This window comes from Alosa sapidissima, chromosome 8 (genome assembly GCF_018492685.1).
Source record: "Alosa sapidissima isolate fAloSap1 chromosome 8, fAloSap1.pri, whole genome shotgun sequence".
Classification (NCBI taxonomy): domain Eukaryota; kingdom Metazoa; phylum Chordata; class Actinopteri; order Clupeiformes; family Clupeidae; genus Alosa; species Alosa sapidissima.
Genome location: NC_055964.1, coordinates 18893492 through 18915580, shown reverse-complemented (window position 1 = coordinate 18915580; position 22089 = coordinate 18893492). Strand labels below are relative to the sequence as shown.

Sequence of the window (22089 nt, the reverse complement as noted above, 5' to 3'; positions counted from 1 at the left end):
TGCCCCTCTCCATGATGCACGTTGCACGCAGCATCAGACTTGTTTTTTTTTCACTGAGCGGAAAAGAGTAAGCCCGAGGTCCGTTTGCTTATATTTTCGACCCGAACCCGGCCCGCGGGTCCCGTCGGGTTTGTCGGGCCGACCCGACCCGTTGAGAACTCTACTTTACACATGCTGGGACTTTATATCAATGTTATTGATGGTACATTGTGAAACACTTGTTGGTTGCCTGAGGAAGAACCAGGGGCTCGAAACGTTGCACGCAAAATAAAAAACCTTCCATGGGAGCTATATGGTGTGCAGATCACTCTCTTTTACATTTGTTGTCTCTCACATTGTCTTGGGGGCAGCTGTAGCAGCCTTTCTGCTTGTCCTGGACCCAGTAGATGCTGATGCAGCCCATGTCCGACACACATTCTCTCTCTCAAAGACACAAATGCATACTATCTTTCACTTTCTCTCTCAGGAAATGTGAGCAATACACACAATACATACAATGATGGAGAGCAGAGATCAAGAACTTTGTCTTTAGGTGGGTTTACAGACAAATAATCAGCTCACACACTTTTCAAAACCATTACAACAACCACAGCACAAATGCCAAATACCCAACACAGATTAATAGTCTGTTTATTCTTTATGTCCCCTATCAGTTATTATTTTTCTGTGTGCCCCTTCTTGGACTTCTTACGTGATAGACATGATATACAAGTTAAAAGCATTTTGTACAAGAGAGCACAGAGAGTACTCCTACTGCAGCAGTAAACCTTATAATAGAACAGATCATAGGCTTAAATCTCCAAACTATACAAAGCCAAGGGCTCTTCTATTGGGGTTTTACTGCTTTCTCTGGGTTAACTTACACAGATCTGTCACTTAACCACCTGCCTGGAATACACCCCTGGACTCTGTGCAGAGGGATCATTGTGTTAGAGACGCTGTAGAAGGACAGAGTTCCTGTCCTGTGATCCACTCCTATCCACACACACTCATATTCTGGAGCTGGCCATTAGACTACACTACTTGTCCTTCCGTTTCCTTCATGTATTTGGTTCCCAAAGTTGAAACACTGCAGCAGGGATCTAGCCTGGCTAATACCAGGCCAATTCCCAACTGAGAATACTCACAACAGCTTCACTGATGATCTATTATCTAGCCTAAACCCAGGGTAGAGTTTGTGAGTGAATGTAGTCTGGACTCTGTGCAGGAGGGTCATTGTGTCAGAGATGCTGTAGAAGGCCAGATCTCCTGCCCTGTGATCCACATACACTCCTATTTTGGAGCTGACCACTAGAGGGAGTTTAGTGTGTTTATCATTGTGCCAGTAATAGGAACTGAAGCTGGAGAGGTCCAGACTCCAGGACTGATCATTATGTCCAAACTTACACTCATCTTTCCACCCTTTCCTGCAGATACTTTTGAATGAGACTGCTATATAAACCCCCCCAGTCCACTCAACCTCCCAGTAGCAGCGTCCAGACACACTCTCACTACACAGCACTTGCCACCACTCAAATCTCTCTGGATGATCAGGATAGGACCGGGCCCTATCTCTCCATTCCACTCTCCTGTTCACTTCAGACAGATGGAGGTTTCTGTTTGCTGTGTTTGGATCCAGTGTGAGGTGGCAGGAGTCTGATGGAATAGAGGACAACACAAGAGTTTCTTAATTTAACATCTCAGAGTGACAGATTATGTGTGTTTTTGTCTGATTCTGTATATATTTGATAGCCTAGAAATCTAGATGCACACTAGCGGCAGCAAATGTAATTTGCTGCCAGGGTAGTCTAGCAACTCTCCGTTGGCTTGCTTGTGAACTGGAAAAATTAAACTTCGATAAGGCTAATAACATCGTGTATAGAGTCGGTAGGCGGGCTTAACATAATGATGGCAGAGTTGCGACGGTTCAGCGTGAATTCTCTGCTACTTAAAAACAAAGAAGATGGATGTTGCATGCTATTGGCGAACAGCGTGACACGAGTTAAGCTTTTTTTAAGTTGCCAAAAGTTTGAACAACTAGCAAACTAGCTCCGCTGGTGGGAAAACGCATGGGGCTCATAGCGCTATCCTTTTGCGTGCAGAGGGAATTTGAAAGACAACCGTTTATCCCACCCCTCGGACTGAGCACTGTGAATGGTGAGTCCCCAGACCCTACATCTTGATGTGGGTCTGGCTCGTCAGGCTATATATTTGGACTAGAATGAGTGCATGTGGGAGGTCCTTTATGTGATTTGTGTTATAACCTTTTTTGTGTGTGGTCAAATTGTATATTTGTGAAAGGGAGACCTTTACATTTCACCTGATTGCACATGCTGTAGGCCTTTGCTATACAACACATACATTATTTCAGCCCACATCAACACATTGCTTCAAGGTCACAGAGAAGAGGGGTGTCATTTGATTGGCTGGTGATCTCTAATCATAACATTTAGCCAAACTCACAGACAGCAACTTTAATGATCTCTGTAACTGGATGGGAGTTCACAGTTCACAGAGGCAGGACTGTGTACGGAGATGTGTTTTTTTTAGAGTCATCCTCACAGACTGCTAGAGGATCATTAGGAGATATTCACTGGACTGAATCGCTGACGTTACCTTTAATCATGTATCCTTACAGCATGTCCGGATAAACTAATTTATCCATCAAATTTGGGTCCATCAGTGTGTGTGTGTATGTGTGTGTGTGTGTGTGTGTGTCTACCTGTCTGTCTGTCTGTCTGTCTGTCTGTGTGCTGTGTATGACATGTGTGTGTGTCAAACTCACATTGTAGGAATTCCTCTCTGGTTGCAGGTAGGTTCAAAATAGCCTGGACTTCACTCACTATAGAAACTATATGAGATGTCAGTCAGATAGATGCACAGATCCCACAAACGACAAGTGCATCCATAAACGCATTACTGTCAGATCTGTATGGCTAAATTCTTCATCAGATTTCATGTTTCTAGAAGAATCATAAATTACATAAATTCTAAAATAGGTGATGTAAAGGTGGTGGGTTGAGAGTGGGCACTAAAGCAAGTACTGCAGCAGGTGAGGACAATTAAGTGTGATTGGTGTGAGAGGCACAATGCAAATCCATTACATCTCCAGAATTTCCTTTTAAAACGTCATATTAAAACATGTACGTAAGCTGTAGTGCTGTATGAAATGTGTGCATGTATAACTTACATTGTACGATTTCCTGTCTGGTTGTAGGATCTACAGGCAAAATAGCCTGGACATTAGTCACTGTTGTAATAGAAATACTCATATAAGAAACAACATTGACCTAAAAATGTGATATAAATAACCTTCAGTTTTTATATCAGTAAAATAATAGTAGGCCTATGTGTCAGGAATGTCAGGAATATGCCCAACCTGCTGCAGATATCTTCATGACTTCCTCTTTGTAGAAATCCTCCAGCTGCCCCTTTAACGAGGACACAGATTTCTTCACAGCCTCAAAAGAAAGGCTTTGGTTAAAACAGATGCTGGATACCTCTTTAGTCTCAGGTGTGTTGCTCACTGACTGGAAAGTCTAAATACAGTGAGAGAGAGAGATAAATGGAGAGAGAGAGAGAGAGATAATAATAATATGAAAATACAATTTAAATGTTATCTGTTTGCATACAAGTACACAGTCTTGTACACAGTACACAGTCACAGTTCAGATAAATTCAAGAAATTAAATAAATTATGGTCAATTGTTTGAGTATTAAAAAAACATTCTGTACTGATACTGAAATAAGATAGGGTCTTCCTCGTTAGTATAGTGGTGAGTATCCCCACCTGTCACGCGGGAGATCGGGGTTCGATTCCCCAACAGGGAGATGCTTCAGCCTTGGGGCAGCACTGGTTAGCGCTTCGGACTTATAACCCCGAGCAGTAGGAATGGCTGAAGTGCCCTTGAGCAAGGCACCTAACCCCTCACTGTTCCCCGAGCGCCGCTGTTGTAGCAGGCAGCTCACTGCGCCGGGATTAGTGTGTGCTTCACCTCACTGTGTTCACTGTGTGCTGAGTGTGTTTCACTAATTCACGGATTGGGATAAATGCAGAGACCAAATTTCCCTCACGGGATCAAAAGAGTATATATACTTACTTACTTATACTTATACTGAAATGGCATAGGGTCTGTTAAAGTGCTGCGTAAAGAGGTAAATTAATGCCATAAGCACATCCTGTGCCATGACCTATCAACATTTACCTTGAGGAAATGGATGTGGTCCTCTGTGTGTGAAAGCTGCTCCAGCTCAGCATCTTTCCTCTTCAGCTCAGCAATCTCCTGCTCCAGTTGCTTCATGAGTCCTTCAGCCCGACTCACCTCAGCCTTCTCCTGAGCTCTGATCAGCTCTTTTACCTCAGAGTGCATTCTTTCAATGGAACAAATCATCTTAGTAAAGGTCCTCTCACTCTCGTCCACTGCAGTCTGTGCAGAGCTCTGAAATCAGACACATGAAGACATAGGGGGCATATAAAACAGGCTATTCACTCAGCTCTTCACAACTCTTGTTACCAGTGTGGCTCAGAGGAACAGTAGTTTTCCTCTCTGACTAGTTGAATGAGAGAGGAGGTCTGAACTCTGGTCTGGTACTCACCCTGAGAGTCTCCATAGCCTTCCTCAGTTCATGCAGCTCTTTCTCTTTCTCCTGGATTCTCTGCTGAAATTTCCTCTGGGTCTCTCCCAACTGTGTCTGTGTTGTACAAATGCATCACATCCACACTGCAGTTATCATAGAAGTACTAGACCCGTTGGACAATTGCTCAAGCACAAACTGTTTCATTCATTCATTCATTCATTCATTCATTCATTCATTCAAGCTTATAGATTGTAGTGATTGAGGGTAGTCCTCGTTTTCCGTTATGACAAATTTACGATAAATAAACAATAAAAAAAGAATTAGTACATAACAGTTGTACTGAAATGTACAAATGCCTCCCAATAAAAAAACATATGAAAGTAGAGGTATATGACCATTGGAAAGTATTACAGTGCGTTGAAGAATATTCCAGGAAATAGCTCGGAATGAATATAATAAACCTTGAACATCAAACAATCATTTGACCTGGTCTGATAGGGACCAGCCAAACAAACATATTTGAAATATAACATGGTAACTTCCCAACAATAACTTTGTAGATAAATAAATACCAATGTTTATTTATCTGTTTTACTAAAGATGACTAACCCACTAAGGACTATAGCCATCACCAGTTAGGACAGAATGATATGCTGTGACCTTGAGTGAAGCCGCAGCAGTACAACCTCATTAAAGAGAAGTGATTTTATGTCATTGTTATTCGTACACCATATAGTCATGTTATAGTCACCACAACACCTGTCCTTACCTGTTTCTCCTTTCTCCCTATAGGTAATGACACAGTGTCGTGGTCTTTGTGTTCATCCACCAGACACAACAAACAAACACAAGTTTGCTCTGTGCGACAAAACACCTCCAGAGGCTTCTCATGTTTGGTGCAGATCCTTTCCTGTAGCTGACCTGTTGCATCAACCACCTTGTGCTTTCGGCCAGGATTCATGTCATTGTGAACTCTGAAGTGAGTCTCACAGTAAGAGAACAGACAGTCTAGACAGGACTTCACAGCTTTGAGTTTTCTCCCAGTGCAGACGTCACACTCCACATCTCCAGGTCCAGCAAATAGGCCTACTACAACAACAGGAGCAGGAGCAACAGTTTGAATGCTGGTCTTCCTTGTCTGTTCCACAAGCTCAGCAACAATATTATTTCTGTTTAAAACGGGTCTTGGAGTGAACGTCTGTCTGCACTGGGGGCAGCTGTAGACTCCCTTCTGATCCCAGAAGCCCTCAATGCAGCCCATGCAGTAATTGTGTCCACAGTGAAGAGTCACTGGATCCCTGAGAAAGTCCAAACAAATCGGACACATGAAAAGGTCCTGGTTGCTTGTCATGGCCTCTGCCATTCCCTCTACGGTGCTGGAAGATAATTCAAAGCTCTGGACTTCAGGAAGCACTTCATTTTCAGTTTCATTTCTCTTGAATTCTGTGCACAATTTCCTCATTGTGTACGAGCACGCCTATGAGTTGATGGGGACTGCAGGGGGCGCTGAGGCCATAGCAAACCCATATTCCCACTGACTGAAGTGGGATTTTTAAACAATTGTTTTTCTTTTCACAAAGTAGCTTTCGTAGTAGGCCTAAATGAGGTGGGGTGGGGGTCCCATAATAAACAGTCTACTGAACCTGCTAAATTTAAATCTGAAAATGGACTAATTCACAAGAACTACACTAGATAATAATGTACAGTATATAACTATACATTTAAAAAGAGACATGTGCAACAGTGCACTGCTAAGGTGACTGCTGTTATTGTGATCATACAGTATTGTGACTCTGTTATTGTGATCATACAGTATACCGGTAATAATGATAAAATAATGAATGTAGCTATTGGCATATATTCAAAGACTTGAAAGGATTGTTTTAAAATGTTGCAAATGTAGGCTTTAGTAGTACAGATCCCACAAACGACAAGTGCAGTAGTAGTAGGAACATTTAGTAGTAGTAGGAACATGTTTATTTATTAAAGAAACACAATAAGAGACACGCAGGACTGATCTACCTCTGTTTGTGTGTGTGTGTGTATTCACATCTGCCTGAGCATGCTTTTTCTAGTGACGACACAAAGTGAACGTAAGAGTTGGATTCCAGGTTACATGAAATGTACAGTTCCCAATTACAACACAATACATTTTTGTCAAATTCTGCAGAATTCTGTTCAGGGTAGATTGTCTCAAATATGGCCAAATATTTGTGTGTGTGTGTGCATGAGTGAATAAGAGTAAAGTTCTGGGATATATTAACTTTTAAAGCATTTGATTAAGATGTCTGATGAGCCTTTCCTGGGACTGATCTAATGAGTGTTCTGAAAAACATGTAGCCCTGGGTCTGCTGATATTTAGCAACCATATTGATCAGGGCCAGATTTGTGACAAACCAGCATTAGCTTCTGTTGTGATGGCCTAGCCTAGACTGACACAGAGATGCACGTCACTGCTTTGAAGGGCCGTTGACAGAGCCGTCGGCCAAGTTTTGATCCTCATTCAGACCAGCCACGTAATAGACTGTCTATTTCTGACATTTACATAAACATTTACATCCACATACAAGTTTGCTCATCGGTAAATTAAGTTCTGTTGCTTTTATGCGGCCAACAAGACACAGAGTCTCTTTGCATAATAATTTCAAATGTGATGTGACAATTTTAAATGTTATGCTGAATGAAGTTAATCGCAGTTATGAGATGTTGCAAACTGATGATATGCTGCCTACAAGGTTGCAAATGCCACTTACAGAACATTCAAAACATTGCAAACTCAGTTGCCAGAGCAGTGGGAAACAACTGTGCTTTATTTGAAATAATTACAAAATATAAGTCACATTTATATAGACTATATAGCAAATTAAACAGACATTTCACAAAAGTGCATTATACTGAAAAAAGCACATACCATATTGAATAGGCTGGTACATAACATGAGCAACAAACAATGGAGGGATAGATGAACAAAAGAAGATTCAGCTGTCCATTCAGCTGTCTCTATGTAACTGGCTAATATCCAATCACCAGCCAGCATATCCATGAGCATGATTCCTAACTCCTGGAAGAGTCCTGGAAGCAGATCAATGGACTATATGCCACGCACATTTATTTAGGTGTAACACTCAACCAGGTCTGTGTAAACAGGTACGCTAAAACAACATAGGTCAATCGGAAAAGTTTAAGCTGGCTGAAAAGCCTTCCAGGAAATGCGTGGCATATAGGCAATTCCAAAGTCCTGAGTGATCTCTCCGACCAAATGCTGGAAGGGCAGCATGCGGACAAGCAGGTCACTGGACCTCTGATAGCAGTAGATCTCTCTGAGAGGTATGGTAAGCTAGCCTACCAGTCATGAGTCCTGAGCGACCTCCTCGAACAGACTCTCGAAGAGCAGCACATAGATCAACAGCTCTGTGGACTACTGTAAACCATGGATAACTAACACATACAAAAATGTAATATAGCCTATAGGTGAATCACAAAAGCTCCGCTGAGGAGCCAGTACCAATTCCAAACCCAGGGTAGAGTGTGTCAGTGAATGTGGTCTGGACTCTGTGCAGGAGGCTCATTGTGTCAGAGACACTAAAGAAGGCCAGAGCTCCTGCCCTGTGATCCACATACACTCCAACTCTGGGGCTGGTCACTAGAGGGAGTTCAGTCTCTGTATTATTGTGCCAGAAGGAGGAGCTGGAGCTCCTGAGTTCCAGAGTCCAGGACTGATCGTTACATCCAAATGCACAGTCATTGTCATTTCCTTTCCTGCTGATGCTTTCAAATGAGACTGCTATATCAACACCATCCTCTCCACTCCACTCAACCTCCCAGTAGCAGCATTCAGACACACCCTCTCTACACAACACCTGATACAGCTTATTAAATCTCTCTGGATAATCAATATATGACTGCAACTTTCCTGTAACTTCCACCATCCTGTTCCCTTTAGTTAGATGGAGTTTTCTGTGGGCTGTGTTTGGATCCAGTGTGAAGTGACAAGAATCTGATGGAGAAGAAAATAAAATGTTTTCAGTTATATCAGATATATCAGAATGATTAAATGTGATCCTTCGTGGGAAAAAACCCCACTTTACTTCACTTCAGTTCAACTTCCAACTTAATTTTTAGAAAACATTATGGTTATGGTTATGGGATTTGGCAGACGCCTTTGTCCAAAGCGAATTATTAACATATATACCAGAATATGTGTGTGATTTGTCTGTTCTAACTTGAAGCATCAGAATGACGGGACTGGGGAAGCTAGCCTGCATCTGCTCTGCAGATTATTGAGCCTCACATTCATTAATTAAAAACTCTTTTATTATGACCGCTGCAGTTGACGAATCTCATGCAATTTGGAGGGCATGTACCCCGACTAGGCTGATATGGAATAGAAGTTTTCTGTCCCCAGGGTCCACTCCACCCACACTGGACCAGCCAAAAGATGGATAGGCCGAAAGCAGTTTTTGCAGAATAATTCGAGAGCTGTTGTGCGTGATGACAAAATCGTCATACAATGTTGATATGTTGGTCTCAAGGAGCTGCATCAGCACAGCCCATAACCTCATTTATGATGTAGAACCACCATGTGTAAAACATACATGCAAAAATGTGGTGCTTCGACCGCCAATATCTTGAGATGAGATGTTCTGGACCGCACAAAATTTGATGTGATCACCACGATAACCTCTGGACGCACACCATGAAATGATGTCCAAGGGGCACTGCAATTTAATTATATCTCTCTTGACTCACTGTCAAGAACCACCTGGCTCAACACCAGCATTTACAGGCCGACGGATGAAAAGACAGAAGCACAAGTAGGTCTGTCACACACACGTGTACACAGGGAAAGGGCTCAAGGACACTTCAGTGCCTACTGGTCGGGGTTCGAACCGGCAACCCTCCGGTTACAAGTCCGAAGCGCTAACCAGTAGGCCACGGCTGCCCCAATGTATGTAGAAACCATGCACTGAAACTTAAGGTATGTACAATGTGTGTAAGTCAAACTAATATTATATGAATTCCATGAAAGTGTGTTTGTGTGTGTGTGTGTGTGTGTGTGTGTGTGTGTGTGTGTGTCTGAGTCTCTGTGTGTGTGTGTGTGTGTGTGTGTGTGTGTGTGTGTGTGTGTGTGTGTGTGTCTGCCTGTCTGTCTGTGTGCTGTGTATGAAATGTGTCAAACTCACATTGTAGGAATTCCTCTCTGGTTGCAGGTATGTTCCAAAAAGTCTGGACTCTAGTCACTATAGAAACAGAAGAATCATATTATAGACAACACTGACGTCAGCAACTACTGAAAATGTAAACACTGTATCAGCCAAACCTTCTGTTTTTATGATATCAGTTTAAAACAATGTTCTCTTGTTGAGTGACATACAAAGGATATTTTACAAAAGTGATATGTGAAAAAAAAAAAAAAAACAGTTTTGAGAAATAAAAAGTTCCTGAAAATTAAAATCAAAAGATAAGGTATCGGAGGTAATTATATTTAAACATATGTCAGGAATGTGACAAACCAGCTGCTGATGTCTTGGTTACTTCCTCTTTGCAGAAATCCTCCAGTTGCCCCTTCAGTGTGGAGAGAGATTTCTTCACAGCCTCAAAAGAGATGCACTGGTTGACACAGATACCAGATAAGTCTTCAGGTTGGTCACTGATTGACTGGGCCGTGGGACATTCCTAACCGGGCCGTAGCCTACGACATCAGTTTAAAAAAATGCATGCAAACTAAACTCTATTTAATTCGCAATAATGTCACGTTTTTACATGGCATAGGCCTATATGCAGTTGTTTGATTGCACGCATGTTTGCATTTTGCAAGGTCTTATTTCTTACGTCTGTCTGTCCCGCCTTCAACACTTTACATATTGCCTTCAGCGCTGCGCAGCCTCAGGTCAGCTCACTTCACTTGATCAGTTCTTGGCTAATGGTAGTGTCACACAAAGTTAGCTAAACTGCTAGAATGAGCAACAAAAAACAAGCATCTTTAGCAGGTCACTGGTCAGAGTGTTCGAGAGCCGCTGCAGAGATTTCTTACAGAAAAAAAGTCACCGCTGCACATTTTAGTGATGAGGACTGGGTGCCAAAACTCGCTTATACCTGTGTGGCATATTTGGGTTGCTTAATTACCTCAACCGGTCACTCCAGGGGAGAATGACAACTGTCTTTAAACTGGCAGATAAAGTCGCTGCATTTAAAGCAAAGCTTGATTTGTGGGGACGAATGGGGACGGGGTGTATTTGATATGTTCCAAACAGTAGTGGGGGTTTTGGGAGAGACTGAGGCAGGGCCCTTTCTCTCGCAGCTGGTGCGCGATCACCTTGTTGCGCTTTCAAATGAGTTTGAGCGTTAGGCTACTTCCCATCCAAAGATCCACGGCAAACCAATGAGTGGGTCCGCAACCCATTTGTTAATATCCATTCGAGTCATAACTTGTCAGCGCAGGAGGAAGAGCAGTTGATCGAAATTGCAAATGACGGTGGTCTTAAGAGTGTGTATGAGGAAACCTCTCTGGCGGGTTTTTGGATCAAAACCAAAGCAGAATATCCCGAGATAGCCGTAAAAGCGCTGAAAACGTTGCTACCATTTCCCACCACGTATCTATGCGAGGCCGGGGTTTCTGCAATGACTGCAACTAAGACCAAATTGCGCAATCGACTGGACATTTCAAACACACTGAGGGTGTCACTGTCTTCCATCACCCCCTGATGGAACCTTCTTGTTGCAGGGAAACAAGCACAGGGCTCCCACTGATTATATTCGTAATGCACGTTTAGTTCCATTTGTTCCCATATTTTGTTAAGCATGTTCACACTTGATAGATGTAGCTTCAAGTTGTTCAATTTTCATAGTTCGTTACCTTCACTGTTAACTGGAGCTAGTTCTTTTCAAGTAATGCATGCATAACACATTTGGAACATGGAACCCCCCCCCCCCGTTCGTGAAAAAAAAAAAGGGAATCAAACCGGTCCATGGTACATAAAAGGTTGGGGACCCCTGATCTACAGTACATAATATCATCAGAGTATCCAGAGAAATCTTTGAATCTATGGTCAATCCATGGTCTTTTGGACCTCAGATGGCACTACATTAAATTCAGACCTGTTTCTGTAAAGAAAATATGTATTTTATGGGCTCTGGAAAACTTCCGATAACCAGTGTCTATGAGCACAGTTTGATGCTCCATTCACAAATGCTAGTGTAAACTCTACCCTACAAAGAGGAAATGGTATTTCAAAATGATACAGAAATGCCACTGTCTTATCTGGGCCCGAGCTCATTTATGATGGACTGAGGTGAAATGGGAAATGGTCCTGTGGTTAGACTAATCTAAATTTGTCATTCTTTTTGGAAATCATGGACTCCTATGTAACTCAAGTTCAAGTTCACGTTCAAGTTCAAGTTCAAGTAGATGAAGTAGTTTATTGTCATGTACTCATAAAATGAATTACAAATAATGAGAAATTCTTGTGCTCAAGAGCCAGCTCAACTTTAAAGAATACATTAAAAGTAATAATTAAAAAGGTATATTGTGTGTGTGTGTGTATGGGAGGGTGATGAAATGGTGTGTGTGTGTGGGGGGGGGGGATGGTGTGTGTTTGTGGGGTGGGGGTGATGAAATGGTGTGTGCGTATGGGGGGGGGGGATTGGTGTGTGGGTATGGTGTGTGTGTTGGGGGGGTATGATGTAATGGTGTGTGAGTGTGTGCATGTGTGTGTGGGGTGTAATGGTGTGTGTATGAGTTGGGTGTTGGGGAGGGGGTTTCTTTAAATACTGCGTAAATTAATGCCATCAGCACATCCTGTGCTTTCATAACCTATCAACAGTTACCTTGAGGAAATGGATGTGATCTTCCGAGTGTGAAAGCTGCTCCAGCTCAGCATCTCTCATCTTCAATTCAGCAATCTCCTGCTCCAGTTGCTTCAGGAGTCCTTCAGTCCGACTCACCTCAGCCTTCTCATGAGCTCTGATTTGCTCCTTCACCTCATAGCGCGTTTTCTCAATGAAGCGGATCACCTCAGTAAAGGTCCTATCACTGTCCTCCACTGCTGTCTTTGCAGAGCTCTGATAGGAGACACACAAAGACATAGGCGGCATATAAAGCAGCCCACTCACTCAGCTCTTTTACAAAACGTGTTACCAGTGTGGCTCAGAGGAACTGGGAAGTCCTCCTCTGACTGACTGGAGGAGATCCCTAGTCTCTAACTGAGGCCTGAAATGGCTCCTCCAGCAGCCAGATGCTGTCTTCTCCTGTGATCAGTACTCACCTTGAGAGTCTCCACAGCCTTCCTCAGCTCCTGCAGCTCCTTCTCTTTCTCCTGGATTCTGTGTTGAAATTTCCTCTGGGTCTCCTCAAAGTGTGTCTATGTTGAACAAATGCATCACATCCACACTGCAGTTATACAATTATTTTTTTTTTCAGGGTCAGCTCATGTACACATGACTTTAATGGTAATGAGTAGCCCATTGCTGAGAAGACGGTCATTGGCTGTGTCCATCAGGTTTTACAACGTCATTAGAGCGTAGTGAGTTTTTGCTGTTGTTATTCACTTTCTAACTTGCTGTCTACCATAATAGAACTCTAGAGGATGATTTTAGAGCCAATTTCATTTCAGTTGTTGAACACCTATCCTTACCTGTTTCTCCTTTCTCCCTGCAGAGGCTAACACAGTGTCATGGCCTTTGTGTTCATCCACCATACAGAGATAACAGACACAAGTTTGATCTGTGCGACAGAATATCTCCAGAGTCTTCTCATGTTGAGTGCAGATCCTCTCCTGTAGATGGCCTGTAGCGTCAATTATCTTGTGTTTTCGCCCGGGATTTACATCGTTGTGAACTTTACAGTGAGTTTCACAGTAAGACAACAGACAGTCCAGACAGGACTTGACAGCTTTGAGTTTTCTGTCAGTACAGAGATCACACTCCACCTCCCCGGGACCAGCACATACAACAGGAGCAGGAACAACAGCTTGGATTCTGGTCTTCCTGAACTGTTCCACAAGCTCTGCAACAATATTATTTTTGTATAAAACGGGTCTTGGAGTGAACGTGTGTCTGCACTGGGGGCAGCTGTAGGCTCCCTTCTGATTTTCCTGATCCCAGCAGCCCTTAATGCAACTCATGCAGTAATTGTGTCCACACTGAAGAGTCACTGGATCCCTGAGAATGTCCAAACAAATCGGACACGTAAAAAGGTCCTGTATGTCATAGCCTCTGCCATTCCCTCTACGCTGCTGAAAGACAATTCACAAAGCTCTGAGTCTGGACTTCACAAAGCACATCAGTTTCAGTTTCACGTGTGGCACAACTTCCTCATATTGTGTGCGTGCGCGTCATAGCCTTACGAGCCAGGCCTACATCATTTGCTGCCGGTAGATTTCTAGGCTAAGCGCGCCAATTAGCTGACAGGGACTGTAGGGGGCGCATGAGGCTATACAAACCAGATACGGCTCTGTAACAAACCCATATTCCCAAAGACTGAAGTGGGATTTTTAAAGAATCGCCAAGATTCACACAAAATAAACACAGTTTACATGCTGCAGCCTAATAAATTCAAATCGAATATTTATAAATTCACAAGTATGCCTTCTGTGCTAGAGGCCTAATTGTGTACAGTATAACTATTAAAAAGAGAAATGTGAAACAGTGCAATATTCTGTAAAACTTGACAATGGCTGGCTTTAATGTTACCGTTGTCATTGCATGCATGTAGCTATTTGGCACATTAAAATACTTAAATGAATTGTTTTAAAATGTTGTGCATCAGGTTTTTTATTTATTTTTTGTGAATAACTGGTACTATTTTGCAAATGTAAGTTTTATAGTAGGTACATTTTATTTCGTAACATTATTGCAGGACACACAGTATGACTGATCCACCTCTGAAAGTGTGTTTTTGTGTGTGTGTGTGTGTGTGTGTGTGTGTGTGCGCGTGCATGTGTGTGTGTGCACATCTTTGTATTGAGAGTATTTTACTGTGCTAGCACATGTAAGAGTAAAGTTCTGGGATATATTAACTATTAAAGCATTTGATTACGATGTCTGATGAGCCTTTCCTGAGACTGATTTAATGGTGTTCTGAAAAACATGTGGTCCTGGGTGTGCTGATATTTGGCAACCGTTTTGATCAGGGCCAGATTTGTGACAAACCAGCATCAGCATCTGTCTGGTTGTCTGTTGTTCACTGAGTTACTACACACATCCCTTATGTTTTATTAGTCTGAGCTGTGGTTCAGAGGAGTTTGACTGATGACTGACCATGATGAAAATTAAACCCAAGCCAAAACCCAGGGTAGAGTGTGTGAATGAATGTGGTCTGGACTCTGTGCAGGAGGGTTATTGTGTCAGACATACTGTAAAAGGCCAGAGTTCCTGCCCTGTGATCCACATACACTCCTATTCTGTAGGAGCTGGGTGCTCGAGGAAGTTCTGTCTCCTTGTTATCGTGTCTGAAGGACAAAGCAGACTTGGAGCAGTCCAGACTCCAGGACTGGTCGTTGCTCCCAAAGCCACACTCATGGCCGTGTCCCTTCCTGCTGATGTCTTTGTAGGAGACGGCGATGGAGACCTCCTCCCCGCTCCACTCCACCTCCCAGTAGCAGCGTCCAGACGCCCCCTCTCTGCACAGCACCTGCTCCCAGCCGTCGAAGCGCTCGGGGTGGGAGGGGTAGGACTGGTACTCATCACAGTGCGTCACCCTCCTGTTGCCCTCAGACAGGCAGAGCTCCCTGTGCACCGTGTTTGGGTCCAAAGTTAGAGGACGAGAGTCTGGGGATGGGTTCAAAGAGGATGGCACTGAGTGACTCACAGGTTAACTACACAAACACACTCAAAGTAATCTCTCTCTCTCTCTGAGTGTGTGTGTGTGTGTGTGTGTGTGTGTGTATAACTCACATTGCAAGAACTCATCTCTGGTCTCAGGTTCAGGAGGCAGAACACTCTGAACTTTGATCACTGAAGAGAAAAAAAAGGAGGACTAATGTTAACCCTGAGAGTAGAAGATTCTCAAGATTCTCATCTATGAAAAGCCTGTGTACATTCAGACATTAAAAAGGATATATTTAACTCTGTTTCCATTATTTTTAAATAATTTATTGCGGGCTAAATAAAACATCTGTGTCAGCGATTCTGAATGTCTCATTGAAAATATGTCTCCACGCCTAGCAGATACCAGAATACATGCAGAAAAGCACTGAAAATGTGAAAATGCATAGTATATCCCCTTTACCAAAGACTAAGATCCAACTATTAATATGGCAAACATTGGCATTCCAAATATAAATATTAAACAAATAAATTGATTATTAAATTAATGTTAAATTAAAATAGATGTTAAGTAAAATGTTTTTCTGCTCACAAAAGTTGTCCAGTCTTTCTCTCAGGTCAGTGACAGACTGCTTCACCTCATCAAAGGCAAAGTGCTGGTTGACCATGATGGTGGGAGCACCTTTACTTCCACGAGGGTCACACACAGACTGAGAACTCTACAGACAGCAGCAGAGGAGAGACATGGAGTAATACACACAAGCTAGAGATAAGGACAGTGTGTGAATTTCTGATAGATGACAGTGAAATGAATTTCAGTTACATATCCTAATTATGAGTACAATAAGCATCTGCATATATATTTAAAGAGCAGAAACAGTCAAAACAGTCAAAAACACAAATAATAATGTAACATCCCTATATACGTATATATAAATGTATAGTTCTATGAATGAGACCATTAGTGAACACAAGAGATATTCTATAATGCACAGTAGCAGTAATGATTTATGGTTGTAGTTTCTTTCAAAATGCAACAACTTTACTGTAAAATGTAATGACTTTACTGCCAAAATGTAACACTACCTTTGGACCAATCCAGTCTAATAGGGCCCTATCAGTACCTGATAGAGGTGTTCTTCCGCTTACTATCTCTGGTCCAACCCAGTCTAGTGGGGGCCCATCAGTACCTGAGGGAGGTGTGTTGTGTGGTGTGAGAGGGAGCGCTGGCCCAGACGAGGCTCCTTCCTCAGCTCCTCGATCTCCTCCTGCAGCCTCCTCAGGAGCTCCTCAGCCTGCTGCAGCTTGGCCTTCTCCTCAGCTCTCCTCTCTATGGAGCGCAGGAGGTCACTGTAGATCCTCTCACTTTTCTCCACAGCCGCCTGGGCAGATAGCTGGTAGGAGACACAAACAAGTTAGAGAAAATCTGTGTGTGGATTTGGCTGGGGTTTTAGATTGTTGTGTAAAGGTGTAGCAAGTGACTCTTCTCAAGGTCATTTAGGTAGCTGTTAGATCAGTTTCTTTCTGTACATGTCCTGACACTGCAAATGGAAAACAAATGTTGTACCTCAGACAAAGATATAGGGCCTATACAATTCTAGCTGACTCAGTTTGATCAGAAATCGTTCCAATCTGTTCCTAGAGCATTTCTGGTTCAGACCTCTAAAATCAATACAAATACATTGATTGATTAATGAAAATGTATCAGACTTTGGTGTAGTGCTCTACAAAATGTCAACTTTTAAAAGGTTGTTTTTTCATTTTTGCTTATCCCCGAGTTACTATTAGCTCAATATTGTTTTATGTATCACAGGAAATGCCTTAGGAACACATATTTGTTTATGTAGTTGGAAGGGTTTATACAGGTACTGGCAAACAGGACTCCTCTCAGACAGAGTGGAGAACGGGAGTCTATCTGAGGACCTCACTGATACCCCTGACAGTTGGGTCTAAAGAAAACAATGGATTTCTTAACTCCAATTTACTCACTGGATTCTGAAATGGCTCCTCCAGCAGTCAGCTGTTATCTTCTGTGGTTAGTACTCACCTTGAGAGTCTCTACAGCCTTCCTCAGCTCCTGCAGCTCCTTCTCTCTCTCCTGGATCCTCTGATGGGATTTGGCATGGTATTTATGGAAGTGCCTCTGTGGGTAGACATAGTTCCACTGAACTGAACTGTCAGGAACAGACCACCTCTTCTATTGGGTCAGGTTCCCAGACATGGGTTAAGCAGTCACAATCTTCACTGAGGAAGAAAAACTAGGACTAGCCCTAATGCTTCTACAGTCCAACAGACAGCACATCTCTCAGTCTCCAGAGAGGACTACATTGGTAATATTCCTCTGTGTGATGATGTTCTCTGGTGTTGTGCACCTTTAGGATTCTCTTTAGTGCTCACCTGTTTACCTGTCGTCTCTGCAGTCGTCGTTCCTACCTGGAGACCTGTGTGTTCGTCCGTTGAACTCGGATAGCAGAGACACTGCTGCTGGGAGTGACAGAACATGTCCAGAAGCCTCTGGCTGTGAGAGCAGATGTCTCTCAGCTGCTCCACTGCATCCAGCCCCTCATGTTGACCTTCTGGTCTAACTTCTCCAGACGCGCAGCAACCAGATGCAGAGTCTGATGAGCCTGCATCTGCTGCACAGCGTCTGACAGACCTGCGCTTGTCCCCAGTGCGAAACTCACACTTTACGTGTCCAGGATGAAAGGAACGGTGGGCGGATGAAGCTGCTGTCAGTTTGGCCCTCACCCTGTCCACCAGCTGAGCGATCAGGGGGTTCTTGTTGAGCACAGGTCTCTGTGGGGACGTCTGTCTGCACTGGGGGCAGCTGTAGCAGCCTCTCTGCTCATCCTGGTTCCAGTAGCTGCTGATGCAGCCCATGCAGTAGTTGTGTCCACAGGGAATGGCCACCGGGTCCCTCAGCAGGTCCAGACAGATGGGACAAAAGAACGAGTCTTGCTCCTTCAGAAACGCGTCCGCCATATTCACAGGCTGATGTAGAACATACACACACACTCTCTAAGACACAAAAGCATTCTCTCTCTCTACCTCTTATACACGCACACAAACACACACACACAAACACACACATACACACACACACACAAAAACACAACACAACACAACACAACACAACACAACACACATACACAATCTCAAAGACACACAAACATTCTCTGTCTCCCTCTCCTTCTCTCATACACAGGAATGTGTTTGGTAGTGTTAAGGATCTGTGTTCTGGAGTGGTTTCCTGGGGAAGTGTGGTCAGGAAGTGTGAGCGATGCAGTAGCTGTGGGCGATGGAGAGAGTGGAGATGACGGATGGGATAAGAGTGTTAATGTTTAGGAGGGTTCACTGGCAAATAATCAGCTCGTTCAAAACCATTACATCTACATACATTACAATCATCAAACAAACCCCTTACACAGATCCACTGTCTACTCAGTCTTCATAATCCTCACTATTTATTTATAGTTATCTCTGAGTACCTTTTGGGTTACCCTTACCCTAACTGTAACCATTACCACAGATAGGGCTATTGCTATTGCAGTTTCACTCCAATATGTCACCAAAATGAAAAACAAAATGAAGAATTTTGAACCTGACTTCAACGTTAGGATGTACTTGAAATGTATTATTGCATATTTCATTAGGTAATGGCACATTTACATAATTATGTATATGTATACATCATATTTCAGAAAACTTCAAAATACAAAAAAATATTGACATAATGTAAATAATCAGCTGTGGAAGTTTTGTGGGGATATCTATTAGTTAAGAATATATCCCCTCATAAGCGTATAATAGACATTAACAGGGTGATAACACACAAAAATCTACTACGAATGCAGTGCTATCACTTATTTCCGAACTCTAGGGTGGTATACCTTGAATTTCTCCTGGGGATCAATAAAGTATCTATCTATCTATCTACCTTGCCAAAAATCCCCATATGAGACTTATTCCCCTCAGATGGTACCAACCAACCCCTCTGGCTCAAGGACTATCTCTGTTCAGCCAAACAACAAATGTTCTGTTAGTAAGATAGTCTAACTCCCTAAAATGTCCATTTTATTGCAATGGAAAATGGATTTATGCTGTTTGATTACTATACGAGTCATTAGATTATTAAGGCACTTTAATGTTAAGCCTTTTCCTCGGGCCACTAGGACCAGGCAGGGAGCAGTAGACCCTTTAATGTATGATTGGGTGTTGTGCATTATGTATAATGATTTAGATACACAAAATATAATGAATGTGTCAATGTAGAAAGTCAAGGATTATACTTATTTTTATTTTCATTATTGTTTTTTTTTTTTATACTTTATTTAACCAGAAAGGTCCCATTGAGATACAATATCTCTTCTGATAGTGTAAACATGTCTGCAGTAGCATACTTAAAAAAGCAAAACTTGTTAACATTAAAGGTGCTATAAGCGATATAACGCGGTTTCTAAGCTAAAACATTTTTTGTCACATACAGCTAATATCATCTCACTATCCGCTAGCTGCCTGTGCCCCGCACTGTAAAAAAACACGGTCTCCATGGACAGCCTAGGCTCCAAAAACAGCCACAAAACAACAAACCTTGCCCATAAAAAACATAAAAACATAACAAACTGTTCCAGCAAATCACCGACGAGATGCACGTTTGGGAGAGTTTCAATTGCATGGGAGGGAGGGGGAGGGAGTAACGAGCTAGCTCTCTGTTTTGTTTGAATGTCAACAGAAGTAACGTTACCCTGCATCGCTTATAGCACCTTTAAAAACATTAAAAATAAGTGAAAGGCAAAACTTGTTAACATTAACATTAAAAACATTAAAAAAATAAATGAATTGATTACGTAAAACATACATAAAACTCCTTTTGCTTTTGAATTCCATATGTAGACAGATAGCACATTATTCACAATTGATAAAGGTACCACTTGGCGATAACTGATTGTAAATGGACATAATGGCATTCTAAATGGAAGCTTGGGAGGAGCATGCATTAATTTGCCACATTTACCCGGTCAGGTAAATTAGTCCCCGTCTACCTGTTCAATCAAACAACACCACATATTGATATAATGTTTTTCAAGGTACCCAAAGCGCTTTACAGTGAAGGAGAACCTCACTAACCACCACCAATGTGTAGCACCCACCTGGCCCATTCCATTGCCATATCCTTATATGTGAGTGATGTGTTAAATGATGTGATGCTAAATGAAGTAATATGAAATGGTGTGAGATACTACAGTAATTTCCAGCGTATTAGCCACATCGTGTATAAACTGTGTTTTATGCAATTACTTATACACTCTCATATTAACTGTAGTGCCCAATAGCTCAATGACTCAGAATCAGATGGTGATTTAATCATAAAGAAGTATGAAGAAATTTAATGAATTCCCATGTAGAGCCCACCCATGTATATTAACCTCATAGCTGAAGAAATTTAGCAAAATCAACAAGTAAACTTCCGTTAATGGGCGGGAAATTACAGGTATGTGCTAACAGCATCTATATATTTGAGTCACACCAGCTTCACTGATGATCCAGCATCTAACCAAAACCCAGGGTAAAGCGTGTGAGTGAATGTGGTCTGGACTCTGTGCAGGAGGGTCATTGTGTCAGAGATGCTGTAGAGGGCCAGGATTCCTGCCCTGTAATCCAGATACACTCCTATTCTGTTGGAGCTGGCCACTAGAGAGAGGTCAATCTCTTTATTTTTATGGCAGAAAGAATAGCTGGAGCTGGAGAGTCTCAGCCTCCAGGACTGGTCATTACTTCCAAAGAAACTGTTATCATTGCCACCTTTCCTGCTAATGTTTTTATATGAGACTGTTATATAAACCAACCCGCTCCACTCAATCTCCCAGTAACAGCACCCAGACACACACTCTCTACACAGCACCTGCCACCATTCATCAAATCTGTCTGGATGATCAGGATATGACTGGAGCTCAATTCTATATTCCACCCTTCTGTTCCCCTCAGACAGATTAAGTTGTCTGTGTGCTGTGTTTGAATCCAGTGTGAAGTGACAGGAATCTGTTGGAGGAGAAGACAAATAAGGAAATCAGGACATTCAGGAAATGAAATGATTAATCGATTTCTGGGGGTGTTGTGTTCAGCTGTAAAATGAGTTGTATTTTTTGTTTAAATGCTGATTTAGCTAGTAGCACAGATCCCATGTAAAGAGGACAAAGGCAATCTTCTTTAGGTTTGTTATCTGAAATTGAACAAAGAGGCCTTTTTCATCATCGTCCTGAATGATCACATGCCTTTGACTTGTACCTTGTGAGATGTATACATTTATGTACTTGGACATCATTTTGCAATAGCAGCTGGATATAAATTCCAGCTTTTCGTTCTATTTTTTGAAGATGACGTTCCAAATTTAGCTCAGACATGCAAGCAGTATATAGTGTGTTTAGGTGAGTCCAACTGGATCTGTGCATGCACCAACTATTCTATCCCAAAGGGAGGCAGGTGGAGTGAGGTTGAGCAAACAATAAAGTAAGTGCTACAACTGATGAAGAACTGAGTATAAATTAAGAAAGAAAGAAAGAGAGAGAGAGAGAGAGAGAGAGAGAGAGAGAGAGAGAGAGAGAGAGTGTGTGTAACTGATGAGGAGAATGCTTGAAAATGTCATTATTAATAAATCATGACTTGAGATGAATGAAATCTGTGTGTATTAAACTCACATTGTAGGAACTCCTCTCTGGTTGTTGGTTCAGAAGGCAAAATAGCCTGGACTTCAGTCACTATTGAGATTGA

General features: G+C 42.4%; 4 protein-coding genes across 6 annotated transcripts in view; all 4 read right to left on the bottom strand.

Annotated features, from left to right (window-relative positions):
• Positions 1-517: 517 nt before the first annotated feature.
• On the bottom strand, positions 518-6016 carry LOC121715289 (tripartite motif-containing protein 16-like). Of its 3 annotated transcripts, none has more exons than XM_042100858.1 (7): positions 5327-6016; positions 4576-4671; positions 4185-4418; positions 3359-3518; positions 3170-3229; positions 2765-2830; positions 518-1635 (listed from the first exon to the last, which is right to left on the bottom strand). In XM_042100858.1, the coding sequence occupies exons 1-7, from the start codon at positions 5918-5920 to the stop codon at positions 1124-1126; spliced, it is 1722 nt and encodes a 573-aa protein (XP_041956792.1). In that variant the 5' UTR covers positions 5921-6016; the 3' UTR covers positions 518-1123. The 3 variants fall into 3 exon arrangements, with proteins under 3 accessions (XP_041956792.1, XP_041956793.1, XP_041956795.1); XM_042100859.1 differs by having other exon boundaries at positions 3170-3199; XM_042100861.1 differs by lacking the exon at positions 2765-2830.
• A 1330-nt stretch (positions 6017-7346) lies between these two features.
• The window catches only part of LOC121715290 (E3 ubiquitin-protein ligase TRIM16-like), a 29642-nt gene continuing 14899 nt past the window's right edge, over positions 7347-22089 (bottom strand). The window contains exons 5-7 of the mRNA XM_042100862.1: positions 10071-10219; positions 9741-9797; positions 7347-8554 (exon numbers count right to left, since the gene is read on the bottom strand). Of these exons, the coding sequence (XP_041956796.1) occupies positions 8034-8554; positions 9741-9797; positions 10071-10219 (727 nt within the window). The 3' untranslated portion in view covers positions 7347-8033. The remainder of the gene's footprint in view (positions 8555-9740; positions 9798-10070; positions 10220-22089) is intronic.
• LOC121715292 (E3 ubiquitin-protein ligase TRIM11-like) lies at positions 14191-18406 on the bottom strand. The gene is made up of 6 exons (XM_042100864.1): positions 17719-18406; positions 17369-17464; positions 16512-16715; positions 15914-16040; positions 15451-15510; positions 14191-15324 (listed from the first exon to the last, which is right to left on the bottom strand). Exons 1-6 carry the CDS (start codon positions 18301-18303, stop codon positions 14789-14791), a joined length of 1608 nt encoding a protein of 535 aa, XP_041956798.1. The 5' UTR covers positions 18304-18406; the 3' UTR covers positions 14191-14788.
• LOC121715291 (tripartite motif-containing protein 16-like) overlaps positions 20102-22089 on the bottom strand; it is a 29676-nt gene continuing 27688 nt past the window's right edge. Inside the window, 2 exon segments of the mRNA XM_042100863.1 lie at positions 20102-21360; positions 22017-22076. Coding sequence (XP_041956797.1) covers positions 20843-21360; positions 22017-22076 — 578 coding nt within the window. The 3' untranslated portion in view covers positions 20102-20842.